We start from the raw sequence: 19,774 nt of genomic DNA on the forward strand, positions 1-19,774 counted from the left end.
ATTGTTTACGTATCTCCACCCCACCCCAGACGACATGCTTGGACAACTCTCAATAATTCTTGTCAGGCTGAGGGATATCTCTTCTGAGATTATCCCTCAACAGCACTTGGCGGATGGCTGTGTTTGCCAAAGGTAACTTTTTTCCTTTTTCCCTCCCTGGGCCTATGCATATGTATCTCCTGCCTTATAAAAATGCTTAGTAATAGTACTCTAGAGCCAACAAAGAGCACATTTGAACCAAATTCTACACTGAAACGTTTCCCAGCATGATAGACTGAGCGATGGGACAGGCCCAAAGACGCTGCAGTTGAAGCAGAATAAGGGAACATGCTAAGTTATGTACAGGGCAAAAACGTTGGTTCATTTTCAGTTCTTTTGGCCTTTTTCCCGGCTCTTAAAGCCGTGTATTTAATAAAAAAGTATTTAGACTAATTGACTTAGGAGGAGGAGGAGGAGTGGCCTAGTGGTTAGTGCACCAGTCTTACAATTCAGAGGTGGCCAGTTCAAATCCCACTGCTGCTCCTTGTGATCTTGGGCAAGTCACTTAATTCTCCATTGCCTCAGGTACAAACTTAGATTGTGAGCCCTCCTGGGACAGAGAAATATCCAGAGTACCTGAATGTAACTCACCTTGAGCTACTACTGAAAAAGGTGTAAACAAAATCTAAATAAATAAATAAAGCTTAGCACACACTAATGAAGATTAATGCACACTAAGAGCTAGATTTTATATATGGCACTTGAAAAATCTGCCCCGGAAAAAAATTAAGCCTAGGCGTATTCTCTAAAGTACACCTAAATTTCATAGAATAGACTTAAATTTCCATGCAGTATACAGAATATGCCGACTGGCTCACCACATGACCAACTTTGGTAATGCCCATTTAGGCAATGCTTTACTTGGTGTAAATCCCGATGTCTAAATTAGGCGCAGATCGGGTGCATTCTATAATAAATGCATACAGATTTTAGAAATGCCTGCGCCCCACCCATGACCACGCCCCCTTTTCAACTATGCGACTTAGAATTTAGGCACAACCCGTTACAGAATACACTTTTAGGGTCCTATGTACTAAGCCGCACTGTAGGCATGCTAACCTGTAGTGTACGCTGATAGAGACACCCATAGGAATATAAGGGGGGTGTCTTATCATTAGCGCACGCTAATTTTTAGTGAGTGCTAAAAAGTTAGCGCGCCTACAGCACGGCTTAGTAAACAGGGCCCTTAGTGAGTTGTGTGTGTAAATCTCAATCAATGCCAATTAATGCTGATAACTGCTTGTTCATATCCAATTAACAGTGCTCATTAGCTACTTAACCAATTAAGTTATGAACATTGTTATAGAATTTGGTTTCCGCATGGATTTTCAGCGGCACATATAGAATCTGGAGTAAATGCTGCATGTCCAATCTTATACCTATGGGCCACGTGACACTTAGCGCAGATTATTCTAATCTCTAAGATTTATAAACCGCCTAAATAAAGTGCTAAATCCCAATAGGTTCAAAATGATGTACAATCATAGCCCACACCTAAGTAAAAATTATACAACGATTTCTATATAGTAACAAATGTATATGCAGGAAGGGAGGGAGAGAGGAGATATGATAGAGACGTTTAAATATCTCAAGGGCATTAATGTACAGCAAGGAGCCTTTTTCAACTGAAGGAAAACTCTGGAACGGGGGGCATACGATGAAGTTAAGAGGGAATAGGCTTAGGAGTAATCTAAGAAAGTATTATTTCACGGAAAGGGTGGTGGAGGTGTGGAATGGCCTCCCGGTGGAGGTTGTGGAGTCGAGGACTGTGTCAGAGTTTAAGAAAGCTTGGGATAAGCACGTGGGATCCCTTAGGAAGAAGAGGGGTTGGGGATGGGCAGACTGGATGGGCCACCTGGCCTTTATCTGCCGTCATGCAGCGGCATACCAAGGGCGGGGCGGTGGGGGGCGGTCCGCCCCTGGTGCACGCTGCTGGAGGGGTGCAGAGTGCAGCCGCGCGCCTGTCGGCTCCGCTGGTTCCCTGCCCCCTCTGCCCCGGAACAGGTTACTTCCTGTTCCGGGGCAGAGGGGGCAGGGAGCCAGTGGAGCCGAGAGCCGCACAACTGCTCCCAGCAGCCAAGAATGCACCCGGGGGGGAGGGGGGGGTGTGCATTGGCGATCCGCCCCGGGTGGCAGTCGACCTAGGATCATCACTGCCGTCATGATTCTATGTTTCTAAATAATATGCTAAGAACTAATCAAAAGCTATAACAAGCGCTACTTACAAATATAATATTTCTGCAATAAATACTTTTCAAACTTTTACAAAAAAAAAAGTAAGAGTGTTGTCGTTTAACAGATATAGGAAGTTTGTTCCATATCAAAAGCAATCTAATGCACAAAGAGCTATTGAAACCAGGGGCGTTCCTAGGGGAGTGGACACCCAGGGTGGTGCCCCGCCCCCCCGGGTGCAGCCCCGCCCCCCAGGTGCAGCGCGGACCCCCCCCCCATGAAAGAGCCCCCCCCCGGGTGCATGCCGCTGGGGGGGGGGGGGTGCCGCGCCTGCTGCGAGTTTACTAACATTGCTCGTTCGCTGCAGCTCCCTCTGCCCCGGAACAGGAAGTAACCTGTTCCGGGGCAGAGGGAGCTGCAGCGAACAAGAGAAGTTAGCGAACTCTCGCAGCAGGCACGCGCCGCAGCACCCCCCAGCGGCGTGCACCCGGGGCGGACTGCCCCCACCGCCCCCCTTGGTACGCCACTGATTGAAACTTTCTTTAAACACTTACACCTTTGAAGCTTGAGAAACCTAATAGATGACAATCAATCATTTGAGATCTTTTCTTAAAATCTGGCAGTATAATTAACTCTGTTAAACATAAAAGGTACCTGACCAAAATTTTGTGTGCAAAGCATGCCACCTTAAACATTACTTTCGCTTCAAAAGGAAGCAAGTGTACTTTCGTCAGTAATGGAGTAGCTCTCTCAAATTTCCTAGATCATGAATCAGTTTAGCAGCAGGATTTTGTACGAATTGAATTTTTCTCGTTAATTTGGGTCAAGACAGCAACATTTATTTTATTTATTTATTTATTTATGCATTCTTATATGCCACTATTATCCAAAAACAAGTTTCGGTTCAAAGTGGCTTACAACAATTGACATTTTGGTGGAGTCGCAAAAACAAGAGGGGTTCACTCATCGATTGACCCCTGAGGAAGGCTTTGGCAGCCGAAACACGGATCGTGTAGGGTCCAAATAAAATTTTGATTGGAGCATCTTATCCTGGTGTGTGGACTGATCACTTGAACTTGGTTCCTTTCCGCCTTGTTATTGTTGCATTTTGGTAGAGTTACGATAGTGCTGTGCAATGTGGAGAGGGCATCTATAGTTTGTGTGGTTATTCATAGAGTTTTTGAAGAGATATATTTGAAGAGGAAAAGGTAGTGGTAGCTTTTGTGTTCAGTTGTAGAGTTTTGGTGATATTTATTCATAGTTTTTGAAGAGGTAGATTTTAAAAGGAAGGTGACGACATCTTTGTGATTAGCTGTAGAATTTTTTGAAGAGGTAGGTTTTCACTTCCTTTCTGAATTGGAGGAGATTTTTTGATGCTTCTTATGGTTTTTGGTATTGAGTTCCACCATTTGGAACCCAGGTAGCTAAATCCTGCTCTGTAGATAGTTCCGTAGATGGTGTTTTTGCAATTGGGTAGATGTAGGGGTAGGTAGTTTCTGTTTTCTGGGCTGGCATTTCTTAACGATAGTTCAATCATGTTAAGAATGTATTTGGGTGCCATTCCGAATAATATCTTGACGATTAGAGTGCTCGCCTTGAAAAATGTTCTTGCCTTGACTGGTAGCCAATGTAGTGTTTCAAGCAGTGGAGTTGCTCTTTCATATTTTGATCTCTTGAAAATCAGTCTTCCTGCCGTACATTTGACTGTTTGCAACGACTTTAGTGTGTTTTCCTTGCACCCTGCATATGCTATGGAAATAGTCTATTATTCTCGGTTTCCATAGTGTTCTGAAGCATTTTTATGTTACTGCTGATATTTGATTGTCCAGTGTTAGGTGTTTTGTCGAGAATGATTTCTAGTATTTTAAGTTGTGTTTCAATTTGTAGTAGTGATACATTTTGTCCTTGGCATATTATGTTTCTGAATTTTGTTATCAGGGTGGTTATGAACGTTTCCGTGCTGTGTTGTAGTCTAAAACCTGATTGGGATTTATGATGAATTGAGAATTTTATCAAGTATTCCGTTAGTTGCTGTGTTTCTAGACCTTCCATCTTTTTGGTCAGTAGTGGTATTGAGGCTACTGGTTTGTAATTTGTGATATCGCTGATCTTGCTGGTAGTGTTTTATAGGGATAGGTGTGAGTATTATGTCGCCTTTGTCTGTTGGAAATTGACCTCTTTCAAACAAGTACGTGATGTGTTTGGTGAGGAACCTGATGAACTAATCTGGTGTGGTTTTCGTCATCTAGTTGGGGTATTTGTCAAGTAGGCAGTACGCATGCGCGTATTTTGTCAATAGTGTCTTTACTGTGTCTAGTTGGGGTACTTTGAACATGGTCCATATTCTGTCTGCTGCGGTGTGGTTGTCGTGTGTTTCACAGTCCTGTAGGTCGTCTGTGATCTTGTGTTTGTTATTTTGTTTTTGAAGTATTGTGCAAGCTCGTCTGCAGTTGGTGGTGTTTCAGTTGTCGCCAACGCGTTCTGGGTTTCAGCATACGTACCCACAACGAATATGCATGTGATAGATTTGATTACAAGGGAGGCAGTGCATGGAGATCTCTTTTACTATGCCGCAGTAGTGTTTTTAGCTCACGGAAGAAATCAGCTGGCGGTTAAACGCCAAGACACCCATTATATTACTAAGGGCGTCTCAGCATTTACCGCCAGCCAATTTGTACGGTGAGCTAAAAATGCTACAGCGTCTTAGGAAAAGACCTCCTTAATAAAGAAATTTTTCACCAAGCTGATATTGCTTGATAGGGGAACAAAGATGACACCATTTTATTTTATTTATTTATTTATTTTTTTTACATTTAACTCTCACAAAAGAGGGATAGAAAATGAGACAAAACTCTATAGCTCGTGACAAGGACAGAGATAATGGAAAAGAAAATAGAAAAAAAACAATCTTATAAACCCAACAAACACTTAAAAGACACGAGCCTTAATCGGTAACCAATGGAATACTCTCGGAATAGAGAGTACCATGATCCAACCTTTTTTGTCCCATGATCATCCTGGCTACAGTGTTCTGTATCAGAAAAAGTCCAGAAACTAAATTAGCTAAAAAAGACAATACAAGCCAAGACTTCAGTTTTGATAGAATCACTGCTTAAGACTAAAATTTAAAAATGTTCTCTTTCAAAAAGGGAACCAATTCTTCTAAAATAATGTAACTTACGAAAGGTAGATGTAATAACTAAATCTGCATGAAACTTTAAAATAAAGAAGTATCAAGATATGTTCTATCTGAGATACCTCAGAGAATGTTGCTAGTGAAGGAGTAGCCTAGTGGTTAGTGCAGCGGACTTTGATCCTGGGGAACTGAGTTCAATTCCCACTGCAGCTCCTTGTGACTCTGGGCAACTCACTTAACCCTCCATTGCCCCCAAGTACATATAAAAGTACCCATATATACTATGGAATGTAAAAAACATAGAAAGGTGGTATATCATTTCCCCTTTCCCTTTGAGATTCTACATGGAATGTTGCTACTATTGAGATTCTCTTGCTACTATTTGAGATTCTACATGGAATGTTAATGTTGCTATTCCACTAGCAACATTCCATGTAAAAGCCTGCCCTTGCAGATCAGGACGTCAGACTCACAGAAACAGAAGCCTGCGCGGCCGCATTGCTGATCTGCAAGGGCAGGCTTCTACATGGAATGTTGCTAGTGGAGGAGTAGCCTAGTGGTTAGTGCAGAAGACTTTGATCCTGGGGAACTGGGTTCAATTCCTACTACAGCTCCTTGTGACTCAGAGCAAGTCATTTCCTTGCCCCAGATACAAAATAAGTACCTATATCAAGTCCCATTTCCCTTTCCCTGTTTGAGATTCTAGATGGAAATGTTCTAGATGGACTGCTACTAGTGGAGGAGTAGTCTAGTGCAGGGGTAGGCAACTCCAGTCCTCGAGAGCCGCAGGCAGGTCAGGTTTTCAGGATATCCACAATGAATATGCAGGAGATAGATTTGCATACCATGGAGGCAGTGCTTGCAAATCTCTCCCCTGCATATTCATTGTGGATATCCTGAAAACCTCTCGAGGACCGGAGTTGCCTACCCCTGGTCTAGTGGTTAGTGTAGCAGACCTTGATCCTGGGGAGTTGGGTTCAATTCCCACCACAGCTCCCTGTGACTCTGGGTAAGTCAACCCTCCATTGCCCCAGGTACAAATAAGTACCTGTATATACTATGTAAAGTACTTTGAATGTAGTTGCAAAAACACAGAAAGGTGGTATATCAAGTCCCATTTCCCCTTCCCAATTTGAGATTCTACATGGAATGTTGCTACTATTGAGATTCTCTTGCTACTATTTGAGATTCTACATGGAATGTTAATGTTGCTATTCCACTAGCAACATTCCATGTAAAAGCCTGCCCTTGCAGATCAGGACGTACTCACAGAAACAGAAGCCTGCGCGGCCGCATTGCTGATCTGCAAGGGCAGGCTTCTACATGGAATGTTGCTAGTGGAGGAGTAGCCTAGTGGTTAGTGCAGAAGACTTTGATCCTGGGGAGTTGGGTTCAATTCCCACCACAGCTCCCTGTGACTCTGGGTAAGTCAACCCTCCATTGCCCCAGGTACAAATAAGTACCTGTATATACTATGTAAAGTACTTTAAACGTAGTTGCAAAAACCACAGAAATGCGGTATATCAAGTCCCTTTTCCCTCTGCTGAAGCTCCATGTGACCTTGGCCATGATGATCTGTCCTCCCTTGCCTACAGTACGCATGTATGCCCTTTCGTACAGGAAAATACTTAATTCACCTCAAGCTACCAAAGAAAAGGTGTGAGCCAACTATAAATAAATAAAGGGTGACTCTTGCAGTTTTGATGGTTTCTCCTGTCAATAGTAGATTTAAAGAAATTCAAAACCTGGAAACTCAGAGTCATAGAACTTCTGAAAAATGCCTGTGCAATGAATGCCTTTTTTTTTCCCCCGTTTGTTACCTGTCTTCCTACTTCACTGTTGTGCAGGTGCATCAGCTTATTGGCTTGAGATCCAGATTTTTTCACCTTCATGGGAGCATCTGAAAATTTGGACCCCATGAGAAGACCATAGTTGAGGTTGTCAGCACATCCTCCCCAGCGATACCCAGGTTCAGGGGTCTCACCTGGGATGGGGCCACAAGAACAGCCTGGGAGGTCCCCGGTGGTGCAGGCCCTTGCGATGGTGTGGCTAATGCCCGCAGCAGAGAGGGCATAGACAAATGCCGACTCTCTGGTACCTGGAAACGAGTTGAAAACAAAACAGTGGTTATTCAGTTCAGAGATCAGCCCCAGAGCGGTTCGAGAAAGTTGTCTGGGAAAAGAATATATTTAACTTCTGGTGTATAACGAGGACACCCGAACTTGTTAACAGAGTCAACCAAACTATAATTCCTAACAGCCTCGCATTGGATTTATAACCGACGCACAGTGGAATACATAGAAGAAGTCATCAGAAGAATGCATTCTGTCCACATTTTTCATGAGTTATGTAATATGGTGGCTGCATCATTCACAAGGGACAGATTGAAACACAGCCAAACTTTAACACTTTGATCATTCAGCACTGGCTGCTCTGAAGTGTGGATTGTGTATCACTTCTTTTCAGTTCACCATGTTTTGTGGTGAAGTCTTTAGTCTTAATGGGTTTCTGCATCCAACAATGGTTGCCAGTATATATATTTCACGTTGGATGGACTGGGACAAGGCTTGGACTTGTTTAAAAGTAACCTAAGGCCAAGCAACCTACTTCTGGATCCCAGAAGTTCTAGTGGGAGAGTTAGGCAGTCAGTGTGTCCTATTCAGCTAACCTTGCCAAACAGCCATGCAAGGGCATATCGGGTTTCTCTTTCTTAAAAGATACCGACTGCATCCTATGATCTTCTGCAAATAGGCCCAGTTCCTCTCTACCCCCTTTCTTTGGCCTGGGAGCCTTTCGCTGGCTACAGTCTGCCTTTTCCCTCCTAATCCCCACCCATTCTCCAGCTCCCACCTCTACACTTCATCAAACCTTAGTTCAAATGCTCCTATGAAACCTTTTTACTGAAAAATTCTAGTCCCTTGATCTTTCCTCCCAGTCCTCAAGGGCCACTAGCAAGTCAAATGCTAAGGCTATCCTTAAGGAATATGCATCCACTCCATCTGGGTTACTTAATTCCACTGTAGTTACACGTATTTTGTAAACATTACACAGCAACTATGCCATATACAAAAAACTTTATAGGTAAATCTTATTTATTCCCAAGACGTTTTTTCAAAATTATATATCCATCACACCACAACCTTTGTTTCCCTCATCATTCATACCTCATAACTATTCATGCCTGCATTCATACATACATCACCCCACAATAGTCCCCTGCATTTAGTCTGACATCAAATCATTACTGGTGATCAAGTCAATGCTTATCTTGGTAATGGAAACGATGACCCAACAGGTCTTCAAAGCTCCTTAAATGCCAAGACGATACAGCAAATCACTAGATATGCTAGTGGCAATCTGATGACTCCTCAATATTTTACACACTCCTTGATTACACTTTGACCGTCTCATAGCCGTAAAGAACATTGAGACGGTCAAGGTGTAATCAAGGAGTGCGTAAAATATCAAGGAGTCATCGGATTGCCACTAGCATAGCTAGTGGTTTGCTCCCTCAGCATGACAACCAATGCAAGCCGCTCTCTCTGGCTAGCCTGCAAGTCCTGCTGGGTACGGACTAGTTACCTCTGTTCGTCTAATTTGAACATGCTTGTAATCTCCATTGCACTGGCTGTACTCTCTAAATAATAAATATGATAATGGAAGGGGTCTACCTGCAGAGACATTAGTAAGAAAAATGGTGATGGAGACAGAAGGTTGCAGAGAGGGCAAGAGAGAGAGAGAGAGAGAGAGAGATGACCAGGCATGGACTAGGGCAGTGGCTCCCAACCCTACCCAACTGAATCCCCAGACAGATGGTCAAGCTTTCAGAATAAGCATGCATGGGAAATCTGCATATAATAATAGGAGACCCATGTATGCGCATTTACTGTGGATATGCTGAAAACCCAACTTGATGTGGACTCACCATGAAGACCTTGGGAACTTATGGTGTCTGCTGTTGACACAGTAGTCAGTGGTGGGCACCAGCTTAGCAAACTGGGTAAGCCTAGAGGTACTCATCTGCCCACAATTCTGTTACTAAGAAATGATAGTACCCAAAGGATAGCAATGAACTAAGGGGCCTTTTTACTGAGTGGCGGTAAGCCCAACGTGGGCTTACCGCTCGCTATTCCAGGACTACCGGTGGCCCAACGCGGTCGCTTGCGGTAGTACCAGATTGAGTGTGCGGCATTTCTGGGGGGGGGGGGGAGACCTGGAAATGGTTAGCCACAAGGCCATTTTGTTTTGGGGGCTTTTTACCCACTGTAGTAAAAAGGGCCCTGGCACGTGGGAAAAACAGCCCCGACCTACCGCAGGGCCCTTCTTCCCGCAGCTTGGTAAAAGGACCCCTGAAAGTACATAAGTGCATAAGTATTGCCATACTGGGAAAGACCAAAGGTCCATCGAGCCCAGCATCCTGTTTCCAACAGTGGCCAATCGAGGTCCCAAATACCTGGCAAGATCCCAAAAATGTACAAAACATTTTATACTGCTTATCCCAGAAATAGTGGATTTTCCCCAAGTCCATTTAATAACGGTCTATGGACTTTTCCTTTAGGAAGCTGTCCAAACCTTTTTTAAACTTCACTAAGCTAACCGCCTTTACCACATTCTCTGGCAACGAATTCCAGAGTTTAATTACACGTTGAGTGAAGAAAAACTCTCCCATTAGTTTTAAATTTACTACATTGTAGCTTCATCGCATGCCCCCTAGTCCTAGTATTTTTGGAAAGCGTAAACAGACGCTTCACATCTACCCGTTCCACTCCACTCATTATTTTATAGACCTCTATCATATCTCCCCTCAGCCGCCTTTTCTCCAAGCTGAAGAGCCCTAGCCGCTTTAACCTTTCCTCGTAGTCAAGTCGTCCCATCCCCTTTATAATTTTCGTCGCCCTTCTCTGCACCTTTTCTAATTCCACTATATCTTTTTTGAGATGCGGCGACCAAAAATCACCAAAGGTTTTTTTTTTGGCACCTGGAAATGGTTTCTTCCATATTTTAGCCAGCCCTCTGCTTTAATACACTTTACTGACTTCATTTCCTTTCCCAGTATAGTCAAAATAGAAATGTTTTGAGTTGACAGGCAGAACTGTGTTCAAAGAGCAAAACAGCGTTCTTTTTACATTCGACCAATAAAACAGATGAGGATGAGAGTCACTGGGGAAAGCAGTACAAAATTAGACGAAAAGAAAAACTGTTCATGTTTCCACAGAGCTAAACACTATCTTGGATGTAACTATTAAGCCTGACCGTTTGGCTGAAGGACAATTATTTACAGGAAAAAAAAAAAAAAACAAGTTAGTCCTCCCCTACACAGAAAAACACTGCTGGGCGTCGGATAATGCAAACATTAGTTCCTTTTTCAGCCCTTTGTAAATTCTGATTTATTTCAGTGTAGCCTCCACCCCCCCCCCCCCCCAAGGGGAGTTGCAAATGAAAGCGGCTTAAGCCTGATGTGCTGCTTGCAGGAGGCAGTTACCTCTTTCCAAATCTTGCTGGAAGTTCGGTGCCAACTCTATGGAGGAACAGTTCCAACGCATGTCAGAAAAAGTTTTATGGCAGGTCTTCTTCACCTCTCTCGCTGCTTGGATGATGGTCTGCATGAGTTCCAGATTACTGCGACACAGCTGCATCTGAGAGGAAACCAAGCCTTCCAGCTGCTTGCAATGCTGGGTTTGATTCAAGGCCAAAGCGGACGGGGTCTTGGACAAAGCTCTGAAGAAACAACATAAATACTAATATTATTGACTGACACAGCAAAAATTCACTTCTTGGCATTTTTCTTCTCTTAGAAAGAAACCACTTTATTACTGTCAAGGCCAATGCCTTTCCCTCAGCTACTAAAAGACTATCAAGGTCGCTGCCATGAATTGCACTCCACTGTAGATAATCTAAAATCCACCAATGGCCACACATTTTAGAGGTCCTGAAAAATAACTTCGCCAGTTTATGCTAATGTATTGCTCGGTGTTTTGAAATATGCCTAGGATGAATAGACCTAGTAGCAGGGGCGTAGCCAGACCTCAAGGTGGGAGGGGGCCAGAGCCCAAGGTGGAGGGGGCACATTTTGGTTGCCGCCCCACCACCGCACCTCCTCCGCCACCTCGCCACCCCCTGCCATCTTGGCTGGCAGGAGTAACCAACCCCCGCCAGCTGAAGCACCGCCGCTGCAAATACCTTGGCTGGCGGAGGTCCCCAAACCTCTGCCAGCTGAAGACTTTGTCCAGTACTGGTCTCCGGCACCGCCACATTACCTGCACTGCTCTCTCTTCCCCTCATGTCCGACACGCTCCTTTTAGTGAAACTGAGCATGCTCAATTTCACTAAAATGAGCGTGCCCGATGTGAAGGGAAGAGAGAGCAGGGCAGGCAATACGGTGCTGCCACCGCAGGACGAAGTCTTCAGCTGGAGGGGGTTGGGCCAGCCAACCAGGGGCATAGAGCAAATTTGGGGGTGCCCAGACCCCCGTGGCCCCACCTAGCTACGCCACTGCCTAGTAGTTCCATTATGAAAATATAAAAATAGAAACATGCAAACACAGAAAATGACGACAGCAGATGAAGGCCTTGCAGCTTATCAAGTCTTTGCTCTGCAACCCCTTCCTCTCCCTCAGCGATTCTCTATGCTTGTCCCATGCTTTCTTGAATTCAGATACAGTCCTCATCTCCACCACCACCTCCACTGGGAGGCTGTTCCATGATTTCTCCAGCCTTTCCATTAAGAAATATTTTCCTTATATTATTCCCGAGTCTAATCTAGTCACTTGTTCCAGAGCTTCCTTCAATTGAAAGCAGCTCACATCATGTGCATTTTTTCATCCCACTTTCCTCCAAAGTATACGTACTGAGATCTTTAAGTTTGTCCCCATATACTCTATGATGACCACCACCCTCTGGACCTACTTCATCCTGTTTATATCTTTTAGAAGGTGCATGCTCCAGAACTGAAACAGTTTGTTTGTTTGTTTGTTTATTATTTATCTATCACATTTATACCCCACATTTTCCCACATTTGCAGGCTCAACGTGGCTTACAATAGACCGAAAAGGCTATCACCAGTCCAGTAGTTATACAAATACAATAGGGTAGAAAGAACAGAGTATAACGGGGATCAGGGTACAGGTAAGAGAGTCCAAAATGGTCTATTTATATACTGTTTTGAAGGACTTTGGGTGTTATGTTGAAGCCTGGGGGTAGGCCTTCCGGAATAGGCTGGTCTTGAGTAATTTCCTAGAGTTGAGATGGTTTTGAGTAGTTTTGACAGCTTTTTTTTTATTGCTGTGTGTACCACCTTGACTGGTATTGCTCCAAGAAGGGGATATAATACTTTCCAGCTTATAATTGAAAAAGAAAAACGCCTATATTGCGACCCAAATCGGGAGATAGACGTTTATCTCACAAAAACGAATAAAGCGGTATAATCGAAAGCCGAATTTGGACGTTTTCAACTGCACTCCGTCGCGGATGCGGACAAAGTTGATGGGGGCGTGTCGAAGGCGTGGTGAAGGCGGAACTGGGGCGTGGTTATCGGGCGATCAGAGATGGGCGCCTTTCGCCGATAAAGGAAGAAAAATATGCGTTTTTAGCGAGAATTTAGGGCACTTTTCCTGGACCCTGTTTTTCCACGAATAAGGCCCAAAAAAGTGCCCTAAATGACCAGATGACCACTGGAGGGAATCGGGGATGACCTCCCCTGACTCCCCCAGTGGTCACAAACCCCCTCCCACCACAAAATATGCCGTTTCACAACTTTTTATTTTCACCCTCAAATGTCATACCCACCTCCCTGGCAGCAGTATGCAGGTCACTGGAACAGTTATTAGGGGGTGCAGTGGACTTCAGGCAGGTGGACCCAGGCCCACCCCCCCCCCCCCATGTTACACTTGTGCTGGTAAATGGGAGCCCTCCAAACCGCCCCCCAAACCCACTGTACCCACATGTAGGTGCCCCCCTTCACCCCTTAGGGCTATAGTAATGGTGTAGACTTGTGGGCAGTGGGTTTTGAGGGGGATTTGGGGGGCTCAACACACAAGGGAAGGGTGCTATGCACCTGGGAGCTCTTTTACCTTTTTTTTGTTTTTGTAAAAGTGCCCCCTAGGGTGCCCGGTTGGTGTCCTGGCATGTGAGGGGGACCAGTGCACTACGACTCCTGGCCCCTCCCACGAACAAATGCCTTGGATTTATTCGTTTTTGAGCTGGGCGCTTTCATTTTCCATTATCACTGAAAAAACAAAAACGCCCAGCTCACAAATTGTCGAATAAAACATGGGCGTCTATTTTTTGCGAAAATACAGTTCGGTCCGCCCCTTCACGGACCCGTTCTCGGAGATAAACGCCCATGGAGATAGACGTTTTTGTTCAATTATGCCCCTCCACGTATATTTATAAATAAATTGTATATAATACTCCAAAATGACATCTTGCTAGATCCGTTCACAGAGGCACTATCATCTCCTTTATCCTGCTGGTCATTAAAACAGGAAGACCTGAAGATCTTGAAAAGCTAAGAGAAGCTGGAAAAGCTGTCAGGAAAGCAAGAGACAAATGGAAGAAAAGCATAGGCGCCCGGTATAAGAGGCTTGGGGAGGCTATGAGGCATATTTTCAAAGCACTTAGCCTCCCAAAGTTCCATAGAAACCTATGGAACTTAGCCTCCCAAAGTGCTTTGAAAATATGCCTCATTATGCCTCCCCAGCCACAGCAGGATGGATCAGCTGTTTCTATAGAAATGCTAAATAGTATTAGTAGTAGTTCTCTTGCGAGTCCTGCTGCTCTGGGGGGTTTAAATAGCAGCAGTGAAAGCAGTCTCTAGCCTTGTGTATAACCAGTTGTAATTTGATTATCTTACTGCTGGGAGAGCAGAGCAGGGGGGTTGGCTGGAGGTGTCCTGGGTTGCCAGGGAGATATTTAACTAGGATCATGAATTCCTGCACATGAGCAGTTCACACCAAAGAGACTTGCACTGACCCTAGAAATTTTAAAAGTGCTAAAAATAAGTTTTAAAAGTATTTGCATTAAATCTAATTGCAGAATTTAGGTGCTAGGAAGTGGGATTGGTATGCTATGTACTCAAATGTGCTCAAGCCATATGCAAATTAGTGCGTTTTGGGGAGGTTCTCATTTGCATATTTATGGGTAAAAATTGTTGGAAATGTTTACAGCCTTAATGTTAGGGCATGGCTCTGATCGAAAATGTGAACTTTGATCCAAAAACGAAGGCTTTAGCTAGTGTTTTTGACTAAAAATTCCCATTAGAGTGTCTGCATTCAAATAGAGCTCTCTGATTGGATGAGCAGCTCCTGTTAGAAAATCTGGCCGGGAACAGAGAGGAGAGGAGAGAATCAATGGGTGGGTATGGATGGCTGGAGGGGGGGCAGGGGAGCAAGAACAAGAAATGAAGCAGAAAGTAAAGAAATAAATGGAAAGGAAGCCCTGGAAATGGAGTTAAGAGGACAGATAGCAGCAGAATCGGATACTGGGCCAGCATGATCAGAAAAACAAAGTCACCAGACAACAAAGGTAGAAAAGAATTTTATTTTCATAATGTTTGGAATATGTCCACTTTGAGAATCAGGTGCTCAACATTAAATGTTTATATTTATTTACTTATGTATGGCATTTTATGCCACATTAAACATGAATTAGGATGTTTTGTGGCTCTACATGAGAATTGTGATATTATGATCCTTGTTTCATATTGTTGACGGTCTGCATTTTCCGTATGGGTGGTATATTGGTGTATTAGGTTCTGCCCAGTGTAATATTGATGGTACAGTAAGGTTCTGAGTGTGTTTTTGGACAAAGTTGTGCATAGTGTTTTGAGCGATTGTGCTTAGAATATGCTTTGAGCAACCACTTTATTCTTTGACATATGATACATATCTAATATCTAAATTTAATAAAAGGTATTAACTGTGACTTTTTCTGTGTGTTATCAGACAATTATGGATTTAAGCTCCACCCCTGGCCCCACCCCTAACCCCGCCCCCTTTACCCTCCCCAAACAGTTGGGCCACCGACAGCCTATGAAGAAAAGATAGCCAATACAGCAAAATTGGGGGACAAGACATTTTTCAGATATATAAAAGTGACAGGAAGAAATGCCAAAATAGCATTGTGAGGCTCAAAGCTGAGGGGGAGAAATATGTAGAAGCCGATAAAGATAAAGTTGAACTGCTTAACAATTGTTTCTGTTCTGTGTTCACGGATGAAAGACCGAGGGTAGGAGACTGTGTTTGTGAGGAGCTAGCTAAACTAAAAGTAGACAAAGCAATGGGACCTGTCAAACCTAAGCCTGCCCCCCTCCCCCGCCACCAAACACAAGGCCTGGAGATCCAGTGGACCTCCAGGCTCCCCCACTCCCCAAACACTAAAAAGACCTGGTGGTCCAGTAGGACTGCTAGCCCCCAACCCCAACACTAACAAGGACCGCTCCGGCACCCCGCTGTGGCCTACCTCAAAGTTGGAGGGGGGGACTAGCACTCCCTCCCTACTCTGCAGGTGCCTCCTCAAAATTGCGATGCCCTACCCTGCCCAGTGCATCCTTAACCCTTAAGTACAGCCCGCCCAGCGCATCCCATGATGCACTGGACAGGGCAGGACACCGCCATTTGAGGAGGCACCTGCAGAGGAGGGAGTGCTAGTCCCTCCCTCCTCCAACTTCGAGATAGGTACGGGGGGGGGGGGGGGGGTGCCAGAGCGGGTGTAGAGGGCTAGTGGTCCCACTGAACCACCAGAGTTCTTGTTAGTGCTAGATGTGGGGGATAGCAGTCCCACTGGACCACCAGGTCTTTAGTGTTTGGGGGGGGGGGGGGGGTGGAAGGGCCTGGAGGTCCACCAGACTTTCACTCCTTGTGTTCGGGGGAGGGGGGAGGGGCGGGCTTAGGTTTGACAGGTCGGGAGAAAATCCCGAACATATCAAACCTGTTGGTTTCCCCTATGCCTCCCTTGCTGGCAAACCCTAATACCAGCTCTGAACTGGTATAGGGTTTGCAGCAAGAGCAGTGCCCTTGTTTGGCATTCTGCCCGCTGATCATAAGAGAGGAATACGGAAGACCCTGCTCCTGGGGCGTAGGCAAACATGGGTGCTAGTCTGGTGCTAATGGCCTCTAGCACCCGCATTTGCTTTTGATCATCTGGGCCTTGATGGCCAGGTTCATGGCGCAACTCTAGTATCATGGAACTTTCTAACGCTCACCCTGAATAAATAAATACAATTCATTATTAAACTGTTCTGCATGAACGCTTCCTTCACAGCTTCATTCCTGGTTCATCTAGACTCAGCATTTAGGGGAAAATGTTGAGTTAAGAACTGTGGTTGCCATGTTAATCTACTTAGATGTGTGGAAACAAGACTCAAAGAATGAGCCGTAGATGAGACCTTTTCGTAGGACTAAATACATCTGTGACAAGCTTTCAAGAGTTACTATCCTTTAATTGGGACAGTAAACAAACAGTGCAGTTACAATGGGCTTAAATATGACAAACATCTAGATTTTAGACAGTCTGCATATGCCATTCCAGCTCAGTAAGAGGGAGCATGCAGAGATGCGACAAGCCAGTATCTGAGCCTGTTTCAACCCCCACTGCAGCTTCTTGTGATCTTGGGCAAATCCAGTGCGTTTTTTCTAGCGAAAAAGGTGCTGGAACTCAAACGCCAGGCCACCCTTCAGGGATGGGGTGATCACTGAGGGACCCTACTACTACTATTAAACATTTCTATAGCGCTACTAGACTTACGCAGCGCTGTACAAATCAACATGAAAAAGACAGTCCCTGCTCAACAGAGCTTACAATCTATATTGGACAGATGAACAGACAGCTAGGGGTGGGGAAATTGCAGCGGTAGGGGTGATAAGTGAGGGTGTTGAGTAAGAGAGTCATGGTTAGGAGTCGAAAGCAGTAGCAAAGAGGTGGGCTTTAAGCCTAGACTTGAAGACAGCCAGAGACTGAGCCTGACGTACTGGCTCAGGGAGTCTATTCCAGGCATAGGGAGCAGCGAGATAGAAGGCATGGACCCACCCCACAATAGCCAGGCAGGCCCCCTACAACCAGTCACAGAATCTATGACAAGGTAGAATTTCTTTGTAGAGCCTGAGCTCTTTCATTAAAACTTTGGGGACCATGGGTCAATTTTAGCAGACAATGGAAAAGGTGCCAGTACTCAGTACCCCCAAGTACCCCTTCAAAAAAGCCCTGGGCAAATCACTTAACCCTCCGTCACCTCAGCAAAAGGGGCGGGGCCGACAGTATTTTCGAACGAGATGGGCGTCCATCTTTCGTTTCGATAACACGGTTGGGGCTGCCCAAATCTCAACATTTAGGACAACATTAAAGATGGTCGGCCTAAATGCTGAGATCGCCGGATTTAGAGATGGGCGCCCTCGGTTTTCGCCGATAATTGAAACCGATGGTGCCCATCTCAAAAACGAACAAATCCAAGGCATTTGGTCGTGAGAGGGGCCAGGATTCGTAGAGCACTGGTCCCCCTCTCATGCCAGGGCACTACAGTGGACTTCGCAAATTGGTCCCAGGTGCGTAGCTCCCTTACCTTGGGTGCTGAGCCCCCCCCCCCCCAAAAAAAAACCCCAAAACCCACTCCCCACAACTATACACCACTACCATAGCCCTAAGGGGTGAAGGGGAGCATGTACATGTGGGTACAGTGAGTTTCGGGTGGGTTTTGAAGGGCTCCCATTTTCCACCACAAGTGTAACAGGTAGGGGGGGATGGGCCTGGGTCCGCCTGCCTGAAGTCCACTGCACCCACTAAAACTGCTCTAGGGATCTGTATACTGCTGTGATGGACCTGAGTATGACATTTGAGGCTGGCAAAAATATTTTTTTAAAGTTGTTTTTCTGAGAGTGGGAGGGGGTTAGTGACCACTAGGGGAGTCAGGGGGAGGTGATCCCCCGATTCCCTCTGGTGGTCATCTGGTCAGTTTGGGCACTTTCTTGGGACTTGGACCTGAAAAAAAAAAAGGGACCAAATAAAGTGGACCAAATTTTCGCCAGGGACGCCCTTCTTTTTTCCATTATCGGTCGACGGCGCCCATCTCTTAAGCATGCCCCGGCACACCCCTGTCCCGCCTTCGCTACCCTTCCGACACGCCCCTGGGAACTTTGGCCATCCCGGAGACCGAAAGCAGTTGGAGCCAGCCAAAATCGGCTTTCCATTATACTGATTTCGCCAGCTTCAGATGGCTGGCCATCTCCCGATTTGTGTCGGAAGAAGGCCAGCGATCTCTTTCAAAACGTAGCTGGATTAGCTCCCTGATTCTATAAAGGTCACCAAAAATTGCATGTACAAATTTAATAGAATAATGAGCCAATTAATGCCAATATACAACCTCCCTCCTTTCGACCCTAATGGAGCTTGGAATACATCTACCTTATTCGAACACAAAATAACCTTGTATCTGTTCTCTACCGGATTTGGCAAACGCCTTACGGTACTGTGTAAGCCACATTGAGCCTGCAAACAGGTGGGAAAATGTGGGGTACAAATGCAACAAATAAATAAAAATAAATACATTGGCTTTTTTAGCAAAAAATTTAATAGGGACTGACGCGTGGAACGTTAGGCACGGGATCCGTGCTTATAATTTATGCACGGTCGAAAAGAGGGGGTTTGGAGATGGGAGGGTCATAGGTGTTTCGGGGTGGAATGGGGCGTGGTTAGAATATGGGTGCTCTGCACATAAACTTTAGGTGTCCGCATTTACACCACGTTTCCATGGGTGCAAATGGCAGCGTCTAAATTTACACGCAACCACTCCACTTAAGCATTTACTCTATAAAACTTGCCAAACTTTAGGCATGGCTTATAGAATATCCTGTTCAGACAAAATGGATCCTCAGAAGCTTAGCAGAGATTGGGTGGCAGCACCAGTGGTTAGGAGGTGGGGCTAGTGCTGGGCAGACTTCTACAGTCTGTGCCTTGAAAATGGCAGATACAAATCAAGGTCAGGTATACATATAAAGTAGCACATATGAGTTTATCTTGTTGGGCAGACTGGAGAATTCCTTTATTAAATGAAAGCGGAAAATCAAATTTCAATACATTACACTGTGCAGTTATAAAGCCAGCCCCTCTATACTTTTATACAAAAATGCAAATTTTACACAAAAAACCGTCCCCCCCAACCCCCCCCAAACATTCAACTCAACTTCAAGCGTACATGCTTCCACCAAACCCCAAAGGTCTTTACCCCCACCTCCACCCGTTCCCATCGGGCCACTTCCTGGACAGCTCGGACAACGTCCCAGGAGACCTGCTCAGCAGACCTGCACTCCTGGCCCAGGGACACCCCGCAGCGAGCCATCCATAGGCAGTATCTGATGATAACTGAGATTAGAAAGGCGGTACCTGGCTCTAGCCGCCCCGTCTCCCCCTGCCTCCCATACACCCAGTCCGCATAGGTGT

The 19,774-nt window shown here is 45.2% G+C and overlaps 1 protein-coding gene across 6 annotated transcripts in view; it reads right to left on the minus strand.

Moving 5' to 3' along the window:
• The window catches only part of WNT11 (Wnt family member 11), a 171,608-nt gene that overhangs the window by 111,263 nt on the left and 40,571 nt on the right, over positions 1–19,774 (minus strand). For all 6 annotated transcript variants that reach the window (XM_030199334.1, XM_030199329.1, XM_030199331.1 and 3 more), the window contains 2 exons: positions 10,830–11,065; positions 7,168–7,445 (listed from right to left, as the gene is read on the minus strand). In XM_030199334.1, the coding sequence (XP_030055194.1) occupies positions 7,168–7,445; positions 10,830–11,065 (514 nt within the window). The remainder of the gene's footprint in view (positions 1–7,167; positions 7,446–10,829; positions 11,066–19,774) is intronic.

This window comes from Microcaecilia unicolor, chromosome 4, assembly GCF_901765095.1.
Source record: "Microcaecilia unicolor chromosome 4, aMicUni1.1, whole genome shotgun sequence".
NCBI classification, from domain to species: Eukaryota; Metazoa; Chordata; class Amphibia; order Gymnophiona; family Siphonopidae; genus Microcaecilia; species Microcaecilia unicolor.